This window comes from Triticum dicoccoides, chromosome 6B, assembly GCF_002162155.2.
Source record: "Triticum dicoccoides isolate Atlit2015 ecotype Zavitan chromosome 6B, WEW_v2.0, whole genome shotgun sequence".
NCBI classification, from domain to species: domain Eukaryota; kingdom Viridiplantae; phylum Streptophyta; class Magnoliopsida; order Poales; family Poaceae; genus Triticum; species Triticum dicoccoides.
In genome coordinates, this window is record NC_041391.1 from 29,160,632 (window position 1) to 29,173,043 (window position 12,412).

General features: G+C 49.0%; 1 protein-coding gene and 2 pseudogenes across 1 annotated transcript; 1 reads left to right on the top strand and 2 right to left on the bottom strand.

The window, feature by feature from the left end:
- Nucleotides 1-399: 399 nt before the first annotated feature.
- LOC119320454 (high-affinity nitrate transporter 2.1-like) lies at nt 400-2,212 on the bottom strand. The gene has a single exon (XM_037594539.1). It carries the CDS (start codon nt 2,119-2,121, stop codon nt 601-603), a length of 1,521 nt encoding a protein of 506 aa, XP_037450436.1. The 5' UTR covers nt 2,122-2,212; the 3' UTR covers nt 400-600.
- Nucleotides 2,213-6,313: 4,101 nt separating this feature from the next.
- On the top strand, nt 6,314-7,626 carry LOC119322155 (annotated as a pseudogene).
- Nucleotides 7,627-10,512: 2,886 nt separating this feature from the next.
- Nucleotides 10,513-11,825, bottom strand: LOC119320243 (annotated as a pseudogene).
- Nucleotides 11,826-12,412: the final 587 nt, after the last annotated feature.

Consider the following 12,412-nt stretch of genomic DNA (forward strand, 5'->3'; position numbering starts at 1 on the left):
TGATACCAAATTAGACTATCCCCTACATATTGTGGCTTTTGCCATATGTACTAGTTCTCCTCTGTCCCTGCCACGTAGGAGCTGTGTGTGTTTGCCCCGTAGGGCCTGATCACATGTGGGTTAATAGTCCATAATTGCTGTTGGAAGGAACAAAGACAATATTTAGGCTCACTGTTGATAATTAGGCTAGAAGTTGTGATTATCTGAAAACAAAGCTAAAAATGTGGTAAAATGTTTTAAGTTGAGCTCGAGTTGTGATTCCTTGTAATTAACGCTTAAAAAGGAAGCTTTCTATAGAACCAAAAATTTGGCTCTCCGTGTAAGTGATAACCTCTCGGCCGGCCACTTGTAAGTGCACATATTTAAATTTGCTTGGATCAGAACTGAAATTACACAAAATTTCAAAACTATTCATGTAATTTGGGGCGACTTTGTTAGTACAAACCCTCGTTTGCATGCATACACACACATTTATTGCGTACAAATGAACAAAGGTTGCCTAACATATACTGGCAGAACTACATAGGGTTGCAAGCGTACATATATACGGTGTGTATATATATGCGGTGAGCTGTATGTTTGATAGGTAAAAAATGGATCTTATGCATGTTGGGGTGTGTTGTTAGGTGGCGTGGCAGATGTGGCGAGGATGACATTGCGCCTGCCGCGCTCTGAGCGGGAGTTCTCGGCGAACTTTTGGCCAGCGATGTGGAGACCCTTGCTCTTCTCCTCATCCGACCACTCAGAGGCGTAGTATTCCTCCTCTGTGGCATCAGCGCTAGCCGGAAAGAACATGGAGCCCCACTGTGGAAAGTGCACAAGAGCGACGGGTAGCGTGCATGCCATGATCATGATGCCCATGTACTCGAGACCCCTGCCAGTGGAGTATTGCGATGAAGTGAAAAAGAGTAGCTGTGTGAGCCCCGCGCCCACGTTGCCACCAGCGCCGGTCAACCCGGAGATGATGCCAAGGGAACGCCTAGAAACAAATGGTGCCACACCAAAGACAGCACCACATGCGGCCTGGGCACAGATAGAGAAGAGGACCATGGCAGTCACTGAGGCGGGAAGAGCAGATGCACGACCGAGCCAGATGCAGAAAGCTCCCCCAGCGGTCTGGAGGATCCAGATGTTCCAGAGGCGAGCACGCATTCCGAAGTACCGGGCACCAAGGTCGGAGAGGTAGCCACCCATAGGACGTGCAACGATGTTGGCCATGCCGAAGCAAGCGGCAATGGTGCCGGCGGCACGGAGGTCAAGGTGGAAGTGGTCGTAGTAGTACTCGGCGATGACATTGTCGGTGGTGAGCTCGACGCCCATGCAGTAGCCATAGAGGAGGACGAAAATCCACGTGCGGTAGTTAGTGACGGCACCCCAAAGGACCTTGGAGAACTTGTCCTTGGCCATGTCTCCCTTCTTTTGGAGGCTCGCAAGGTTGCCATCGGGAAGATCTTGCCCCATGGTGAGCACCAGCAAGCCCATCACAATGTGCATCATTCCCGGCACAAAGTAGGCGATACGCCATGCCACAAAGGGTGTTGCACCACACTTTTGGATGGCATGGAAGACAAGGGGCATGATGAGCTGCGTAGCACCGCCACCCATGTTTCCCCACCCGGCCGCGAGGCCATTCACCGTGCCGATGATTTTACTATTGAACATGGTGCTCATCCAGTACTGGCACGACACGAATGTGGCGAGGGAGAAGCCGATGAGGAACCGGACGGCGATGTACCCCGGCGCGTCGTCGATGACGGCCATGCAAAAGACGGTTGGCGCTGATAGCATGACGAGGAAGGCACATCCGTAGCGCGGACCAAGGAGGTCGCATATGGCCCCCATGGCGAGCCTGGAGAAGATAGACCCGGACACAGACGCCACCCCGGCGTTGCCGATGTCGGCCTTGGCAAGGTTGAGGTTGTCGCGGATGATGGGGACGAGAGGCGCCGCGGCGAAGGTGGAGACGAAGCAGGTGAAGAAGGAGATCCAGGAGAGGTGGAAGGTGCGCATGTGGGGGTTGGCGAAGGAGAAGAGCCTGAAGGACTTGGCCTTGTGCTCCGAGTCCACCGGCAGCGTGAACTTGCTCGCCGTGTCGGCATGAGAGCCGGCCTCCACCTCCATGTCTAGCTTGATCGAGCTAGCTAGCCTTCTTCTTTGCTTTGCCCCTTGGAGCTAAGCTTAATGACTTGCAGTGGTGACCAGGAGTTGCTAATGGCTGTCGCTTGGTGCTTTGGATCCCGGATCGATCGGGTATTTATACAAGGAAGGAAGGGAGTTGACATTGGGATCAAGTTGCATCTTCTCTCTTTATCAGCTGATGGTAAGAAATTACAGACAGACGGAAGAATGTATTATTGCATCTGACGGAATCATGGCAGCAGCAACTGGGATTAAACAACGGGCGTGCAACACAGTCGAGAGGGCGATCAAACCTCGCCGCCGCGCGCATCCCCGCGCCCTCGGCCCCTGGAGCAGACCAAGGACCAGATCAGAATATGCACTGCCGCGGCCGTACGTGGCCAGACCGAGAATCCATCTGGCTGCCTCTGCTGGCGACTACCCGACCTGCAGCTCCTGCGACATTGCAAGCTTCTGTTTTCCTGCTGTTTCATTTCAGATCTCCTCTTAATTAGCACTGTACTACTAACAGCAACTCGTCAGGAACTGCAAGATCCCATGCATGTGCTCTCTCTCTCTCTCTGTTTCTGGCAATTGCATGTGCTGCTCTGTGTTGCTAGCTTAGCTGCAGCTTAATTGATTTAACTGCAGTGAACTGACACGAACGAAGTGATTGACGTATCTGTTGTAGGGGTAAAAGAATCTTCAGACCACCAGGTCGGCCATAGGACGTCGTACTAGTACAAAGCAACTCGACGAAGCACCCATCGCGCGCGTACGTGCAGCCGTGCACACGGTTTCAGTTTGTTGCGTGCAACTTTTGCCGCGATCCAACGGCCGCGGCAACGACCATGGTGGCATACGTACACACACACACACACACATTGCATTCTGGTCTTCCTCCAACCCAAGGGACGTGTACGTTGCACGCAGTCGATCCTCTGACTTTGCAACACACACACACACACACTTGGCGCGCAACTTTGTCAACCCTGACACCGACAGCATATGCATACTTAGAAGGGGACAGCTAGCTAGTGACCTCACGTACATCTTATCTTCCGTACGTTGTTGTTTGCCTCTTGGCAGAGTGATTATTTTAACAGTTTTGCTACGTCTGTCCCAGTCGACTGAGACTTGGATATGTCTCAATCGACGCTATATGCCTTTGATCTTGCATGGAGGTCGATGCAAAATTTTCTTCTTATTTTAAGTTTACATTACTAAGATTATTGATTTTGTTGGAAATAACCTAGCTGCATCTAGAGAGATGTGGGTGTAGTACCTTTTCTTTTCCGTTAAAGGGCATTTTCGTTGATTCATAATGCCACATCAAGGGGATACAAATGAACAGGAGTTTAGGACACACCCAACCAACAGGAAAAAAAATTTAAAACAAGAATGACCTGTAAGAGTCAAGGAGAGACAAGCGCCCCGTCCGGCTCTCCGACGACCACAGCCCAGACGTTGTCCTCCAAGAAAAGTTCCTTTTCGGTCCTCAGAAAATAGCAGTATATTGCAACCAAGTCCCTAATATTTTGCATCCAACCCCTAAAGTTTCCGTTTCATTACAAACAAGGCCAAAATTTCGACAAGTCGAGGGAATTCTAGCCAGAAATTTCAGCAGCATAACACGTTGGAAATAATCGTAACATGCACAGCGGCGCTACAATGACTCCACGACCATGTCTTCCATTTTGTGCTTTCTCGCGGATCTTACCTATGGAATTATTTCTAGATTAGAATTTGTACTGCGCAGCAGAACTTAGTTAAGGCATTGCTTTTTTGCTTAACTCACTCATAGAGTAAATGTGCTGCTGATGATGTTAGTGATGGTGGCTGGGATGACTATGAGAGCCTTCTTACCGCGACATCATTTTTCAAGTCGTGGAAATATTTGCCAGAAATTTCGTCAGCATAACGCGTGGGGAACAAATGCATCGACGGCAGAACTACATGAGTGAAAAGCATTAATTTCTTGCAATGGATGGATTATTACATGAGTGAAAATGCATTTGGTACCAAACATGTCAAAGCGCAGAGTTTCCTGAACAAAATTCTACATGCCAAATACTAGAGCATTGTGATCAAGTAAAAACTAAAGGCATGCAACAAGCTCCTAGTCTATCTCTAGCTACGAGTGCACATGTTTTTCAGACTTCTTCATGACAAGCACGAATTGCCTGAATACAAAATGTTCGGTAGGAATTGGATGCTCACAACCAGAATTCATTATGACGATTTATTTTGTACCCTAATATTAGAGGGTGTCAAAGACAAAAGAAGTGGTATATACAGGATAGGATTTTACTATGAACCCCTAATTTGTTCAGACAATTCAGATGAGTAACAGGGTGTTTGCTCTACTATACAAAAAGTAACAAAACACCGCGTTTGTTTCCATTGGAAACACTATCATTCACGAACCAAAAAAAAAATACTTGTCAAATTCGGCAGCCTGGAAACTCATTAAAAAGGTACTGCACTCAAATGAATTGCCCACAAAACTTAGCATACCATTCAAGGTAATTGATCTGTGGTCGTAAACACTATCAAATGGCCCTCATTATCTCTGAAGTTTAAGCTACTATACTGAATAATTCAACCACTTTGCAACTCTAATAACAAGAGACATGTGGCAATGTGAAAGCCTATTTACCAAAGCAAGGTAGGAAGCATTGCAAAAAAATTGTTGATGCATTCATGAATATATTATTTTTCCACTAACCTCTGCTTGCATTGGCTCGTGTGAATCTTCAGAAACATACACCTGTCGGTCGGCCCATTGTCCGGAGTTTTGTTGTTGTCTCAGCGACTTTGCTCGCATCTGCATCACAAGGTTGACAAGAAAAAACATCATTTCGATCGAGTGGTAACATGCAGATTTCCTTACAGAAGGTCAGATGGAGGAAAGGCGTTGTGTTGATGAGAGAGAGAGAGAGAGAGAGAGAGAGAGAGAGAGAGAGAGAGAGAGAGAACTTGTGGATGAGTGCTAGGCACAAGTATGGCCGGGGCGACCAAGACGGAGCGTGGCCACTCGACTAGACAAGATCACGGCGGCGCTCGCTCACCGACGGGGCATCGATGGCTCCACATGGTGTGATAGACGGCCGCGGCGGCTACCGAAGCGTCGGCGAGCTCACTCGTTGAGCCGGCCGCCGACGCGCACCACGTGTTCGACGAAATGCCCTCAAGGTGCACCTTCGGCGGCCATGGGAGGCATGGGTGGCTTTGGAGCACCCTCTGACGCTATGGCCGCCATGGGAGGCATGAGTTTTGCTTCTCTCATGGGAGGCATGGGTGCACCTCCGGCCGCCATGGGTGGAATGTCTTTCGATGTGCCTTCTCACACACATTCCCATAAAGATGCCGTTGAAGATCTTGCCAACACCGTCGGAGCTTCACGTGATGCGGTGCGTGATGAGGAGATGGAGGAAGATTCATCTTCGGAGGCGAAAGAGTCGTCTTCGGAAGATGAAGACGAAGACGAGGAAGATGAAGATTGATGTGTCATGTCTTGAACTTTAGTTTGCATTTGAACTTGGTTGGATGAACTTGTGGGCATGATTTTAAACTTGTGGGCATGAACATTTATTCATCATCAACTTGTTTGTGTCAAATTTTACATGTTCATTGCATTTTGATGAATGTTTCAAGCTCATTTTATGTCCAAAATATCACATATATTAATGCCCGGCGAGTCGCGCGCGCTATATTTTTGTGTGCTGCTGGAGCGGCACGCGCGCTGCATTGTAGCGCGGCTGCTGGAGCCAGCGCTGGCGGCCGCGCTAAACATGTCGAAGCGCGCGCGGCAAACATGTTTTTTACGCGTGGCGCTTTGCGCGGCTGTTGGAGATGCTCTAATGTAGGTTAGCCACTAGTCCAGCGCTTTGCCGTTTTTCTCTTTACAGGAATGTTTAAAGTTCTGGGTTAAATTTTACAGAATTTTTTTCAGAATTTTTATCAACTTGTGGACGAGTGCACGGATGTCGAGGTAGTAGGTGCACATCACGCTAGCTATGATCCAACAACCGACAGTGATCCCCACCACTCGCAGGCACAGAGCATCTTGTTAATTAACTACACTTGCGACATATACTCACGTGTCCTTTGCTAATCAGAACGCATCTTAATTATGCTCTTAATTAGCTGGTCTCTCCACTCAGTGAGGCTACTGGCGTTCCTTTGATCGATCAGCCATGGAGCTGCTGTCCAATGCCCCGGTGCACCGCTCCGTGCCGGACTGGTACGTCTTCCCACCCGACAAGCGCCCCGCCCTGCTCTCCGACGACCACAGCCCAGACGTTGCCTTCCCGGTCATCGATCTACACGGCGGCCGCCTCCCCGTTTCCGACGATCACCGTCACCAGGTTGCCGCCGAGATCATCCGGGCCGGCAAGGAGTATGCTTCTTCCAGGTGGTGAACCACGGCGTGGGGGAGGGTGTGGTGCGGGGGGTCCGGGAGGCGGCGGCGGAGTTCTTCGCGATGCCGGCGGAGGACAAGCTCCCCTACTGCTCCTACGACATGAGCAAGCGCTTCCGGCTCGCCACCAGCACCTCCTACGACCGCGGCGAGACCCTCTACTGGCGCGACTACATCAAGTTCCGCTGCTACCCGGCCTCCAACGAGAACGCGCGCCACTGGCCGTCCAAGCCGCCGAACTTCACGCCAAGCCTCATCGAGTACTCGGCGGCAGTGCACGAGCTGGCCCAGACCATCCTCTGTCTGATCGCTGAGGGGCTGGGCCTCGACGGCGGCTTCTTCGCCGGCGACCTCAGCGGCGGCGACACGCACATGAGCGTCAACTACTACCCGCCGTGCCCTGACCCAACCGTCACGATGGGCCTGCTCGCGCACTGCGACCGTCACCTCCTCACCGTGCTTTCCCAGGCTGATGTCGCTGGGCTCCAGGCAAGGCACGGTGACAGGTGGCTCCTCGTCCACCCCATCCCCGGCGCATTCGTCGTCAACTTCGGCCACCAGATGGAGATCGTCACCAATGGGGTGCTGGCCAGCGTGGAGCACCGCGCCGTCACCAACTCCGCTGTGGCGAGGATGTCGGTGGCCACGCACGTGCACCCCACAGACGGGTGCCGCATCAGACCGGCGTCAGAGATGGTGCACGAGGCGATGAATCCAGCCAAGTACAGGGAATTTGCTTTCAGCGAATTCATGGAGGCATATGACGCGGCCGACGCCAGCAGGGAGGAAGTGCTCCAGTCCTTCAAGATCCGCCATGACTAGCTCGACGGCCAGCCACGAACTCCATGATTTCTGCTGCTGCATGCAGAGGGCACAAATAAACCGAGAAGGGGAATAAAAATTTGGTTGTTGTGTGTGTGGGTTCGGTTTATTTGTGTTCGGATCAGTTTATGGATCTTATTAGAACCTCCTGAGTTTGGAACTTTGTACCCCTAAATGTACTGTCTCCTTAATAAATTCAAAAGAGACTACATCCTGTAAAACAATGAATGTTGATAGTAATTTAAATTACCATCCCGCAGTTCAAAGTAATCAACTGATATTACCAGTAACTCCATCCAGGTGCCAAAGTAAACCATATTATTAGATTTTTATAATCAACCCAAGATACATCAACTACCGCAGTGTCCTACCTAACAAAAACAGTTATGCGGCCATACTAGTATATAAATTTTGATTTTGTGTTTTCGAAGAAGAGTGTCAATTCCAATGTAAAGCTGAGAACACAACTCACCTCAAGTGCAGCATATATCGGAACACCTACTTCTTCAGTCAAGTGCAGTAAAAGACCGTTCAGGCAAATCTTGAGCATTGTCAATGGTTTTAAGACAGACTAGATAGTTGCACTAATTCAAACTTACACCCCATCGATTGATCGAAGTTTCACATTAACAGAAACAACATCATCGCATTTATCATCTATATAATGCTAAACTGACATCATTCAAACACTCTGAATTTCTGTTTTGACGTGTACATATATTGTAGCTTCCACACTGGGAAAGCATAGAGATCAGAACATCAATCCACGTAGCAGACAGTATCAGAATAGCAACAAATTTTTAACCCTTAAAATAAAATAAAATAAGAATAGCAACAACTTCAGCGATGCTTCCAGGACTATTACCAATGGGGCGTGCACTTATAGGTCGTGTTGCCAAAGCTCCAAGGAAATTTCCTGCCAAAAATTCCATCGACAGGATTCTTATTACCCATCTCCAATCCGAACGAAAAACCATTGGCAATGTTCAATATTTGAAGGTGAGGTCTGATGGTCACCGCCGCAGTGAAACATAGGGATTCAGAAATGGAAAGCAAGGACCGGAGATGTGGAACGCCTAGTTAAATCAGACATAACTGGTACTCCGTCCGTCCCAAATATAGTGTAAAAAATGGTCTTATATTTTGGGACGGATGGAGGACATAGTAGCTCCTAACTCAACTAATCCTAAGTTGGAAGGAGTTCATCTCTACTTCTCAAAAAACTGAGATCAAGATAGCGATTTTTGTACCTGCAGCAGCTTATCAGCAGGTAACAATCCCGATTTCAATTTGAAATTACCCACTCAAAAGATAAAAACAAGAGATGGTATCCTAAAAGTTCAGATCAGTCCATCTAACCTTTTGGCGTTAGGCAACGACAGCAACAGTTGCTCCTGGCCTGGGCTGCATCATCCGCGTTGGCTCGACTACTTCTGGCAAGGAAAACACCAGTGCCAATGTGAAAGATGATGATGCCAATGTGAAACATGAGTTTTTATGCTCCTGCTGAGGGAGCATGGTCGAGTTTTGATGCTCCTGCTGAGGGAGCATGGTCGAATTTTTTCGGTTATAGTCATTGAGCACCGCTTAAGAAGAATGACAAGCGTGACCAAAAATCAGTTTGGTTTCATGCCTGGGAGGTCGACCATGGAAGCCATTTTCTTGGTACGACAACTTATGGAGAGATATAGGGAGCAAAAGGACTTGCATATGGTGTTCATTGACTTGGAGAAGGCCTATGATAAGATACCACGGAATGTCATGTGGTGGGCCTTGGAGAAACACAAAGTCCCAGCAAAGTACATTACCCTCGTCAAGGACATGTACGATAATGTTGTGACAAGTGTTCGAACAAGTGATGTCGACACTGACGACTTTCTAATTAAGATAGGACTGCATCAAGGGTCAGCTTTGAGCCCTTATCTTTTTGCATTGGTGATGGATGAGGTCACAAGGGATATACAAGGAGATATCCCATGGTGTATGCTCTTTGCGGATGATGTGGTGCTAGTTGACGATAGTCGGACAGGGGTAAATAGGAAGTTAGAGTTATGGAGACAAACCTTGGAATCGAAAGGGTTTAGGCTTAGTAGAACTAAAACCGAGTACATGATGTGCGGTTTCAGTACTACTAGGTGTGAGGAGGAGGAGGTTAGCCTTGATGGCCAGGTGGTTCCCCAGAAGGACACCTTTCGGTATCTAGGGTCAATGCTGCAGGGGATGGGGGTATTGATGAAGATGTGAACCATCGAATCAAAGCCGGATGGATGAAGTGGCACCAAGCTTCTGGCATTCTCTGTGACAAGAGAGTGCCACAAAAGCTAAAAGGCAAGTTCTACAGGACGGCGGTACGACCCGCAATATTGTATGACGCTGAGTGTTGGCCGACTAAAAGGCGACATATTCAACAGTTAGGTGTGGCGGAGATGCGTATGTTGAGATGGATGTGTGGTCACACGAGGAAGGATCGAGTCCGGAATGATGATATACGAGATAGAGTTGGGGTAGCACCAATTGAAGAGAAGCTTGTCCAACATCGTCTGAGATGGTTTGGGCATATTTAGCGCAGGCCTCCATAAGCTCCAGTGCATAGCGGACGGCTAAAGCGTGCGGAGAATGTCAAGAGAGCGCGGGGTAGACCGAATTTGACATGGGAGGAGTCCGTTAAGAGAGACCTGAAGGATTGGAGTATCACCAAAGAGCTAGCTATGGACAGGGGTGCGTGGAAGCTTGCTATCCATGTGCCAGAGCCATGAGTTGATTGCGAGATCTTATGGATTTCACCTCTAGCCTACCCCAACTTGTTTGGGACTAAAGACTTTGTTGTTGTTGTTGTTGTTGTTATAGTCTTGATAAAAGAATAAAGTAAATAGAATGAACTGAAGATACATGTTCAGTTTATTAACTGCAATGGAATGGAATATAAGTAAAGAAGAACTGACTGTAAGAAACAATCTGATTACTGAATGTGGATCAGTGTGGAGAAAGAACTGATTTTATATGTCAGATACTACTGGATGTGGATGCTCTTTTCTAACGCCAACATGCACACACTGATACATATATTATTGATTATTTAACAACAATGCCAAACAAGCCAAGCATTGATACTGATGAATCGGCTTATACACAAAAAGGAAAAATAAAACCCCCGAGCTGAGGCACATTGGATATGCCTCATGACGGTATAGAATGCCTTCACAGTTCCTCCAGGGCTACCAGCTGCAGGAGATACGGTGTAGGAATACACGACTGATCATATTACTGTTGCGTAGAGATGCCAAAGCCAAATCCGGTGCCTTGCAGCGCCTGTTGGACGATTGCATCGAGCCGTGCCGCCATCTCCGGCGTCATGGTGTTGATCCAGTCACCGGACACCCCCTTCCTGAAGAAGGAATGGTTCATCACGGGTCCGTCCTTCATCTTGTTGCCGCTCTGGTTCACCTCCAGCTTCTTTAGCTTGTCCAGGCTGCAGAGCTCCAACATGGCGTCCAGGACACCGGCCTTCTCCTCCGCCTTGGAGAAGGCGCACCCCAAAAACTGGGCCAGCCTCCTAAGGTTGCCCTGCGGCTCTCGCAGCATCTCCTCATACCTGAGAAACAGCAACTTGTCCGGCCTTCTCCGGCTCTCCTCCCGATGCTCCAGGGTGTGGCGCCAATAAGGGCCCGCGCCTGTGCGACCCTCGCAGAACAAATCGAACACCTCCTCGAACTGGACCTGCTCGGGGTTTGGGACGTAGGTGCGCATGAACCACCACCACGAGACGACCACGTCCTTCGGATCCCGGCAGATGTAGACGATCCGGCACCCGCAGCCATCACTGCTGATGCGCTCCGGCAGCAAGGACAAGGGGAAGTGGGTGCCGAAGATGCGCAGGGAAGGGCACGCCTCGACGATGCACCGCGCAGCGTCGACCGGTTGCCGATAGATTGTGAGGATGAATTCAATGCAGCCATGAGGGTTTTTGTGCAACAGAGGGTGCTCGTGGCTGGACGTCCCGGTGCACGGTGGCGACGGCTAGCGATTTAAGCCAGGTGGTGCCGGACTTGGGGCAGCTCACCAGGAAGATGTCGGTTGGCTTGGGCTCGAAGTGGTCGCGGGCTGCCGCCAGGGCCGACAGGTGCCACTCCGGGAACCAGTACCCACAGACCACAGTACTGTCGCCTCTGCGAGCCGACGGGCGGCAGCAGTAACCGCTTCTCGACGGGCAGCGAAGGGATGAGCTCGGCAAGGTTGTCGGCACCGTTCGTCGCCGGCAGCGCGTCACCGAGGCAACTACGCTCGAGTTTTTGCTCTGCTTTCATCTTTGTTAGTACAAACTACAAAGTGAAGGCATCTCTCCTTCTCATGTTGGGCGTGGGAATTTTCTATTACTAAATAGCTTGTCCCACTATCTAATTATATATGATGTGAATTACTTAAAACAGCTCAAACTTGCTCGCATGTGATTCAGCAGATTCGTGGGGCCAAAATAATCATGATTTACTGAATTTTATGTTGTACACCGGGGACAAGATAGTATTGAAGATGCAGATTTCAAGGGGGTGGGCGTGGACTCAAGGGCCAAATGTCCGCGTCCGAGCCCGCAGCTACTGTATGGATGAACTTTTAAATTGACTAGAAATGATGTGGTGGCACCGAGATAGAGCTAGCAGATCCTCAAAAAGAGATTCTTTGAAATGTGCAATCCAATGCATACTTTTTGCGGCATGTATCTCCCATTTTATTGGTAAAATTAATGGCCAAAGTTAGGCCTAAGAATATTAAGTGGCCTTGTATTCAAAAAGACCAATAATGCTACATCTACGAAACAGACTACAAAAGACTAAACTTCCTAAAACTATATCTAACCTTGATCCTCATGGGGTGGGCCCCTTCACCCCTGATCCTCCAATCCTAACTGTCCACGTTTCCTTTTACGTTAAACCCGTATCTAACCTTACGTAGGTCTAGCATTACCCTTCAAAGACGGTGGTAGTAATGTGAATTTGTATATCCTAAAACATTTTCGTTTAGATTAAAATTTCCCAATTTAGTATCATGAAATTC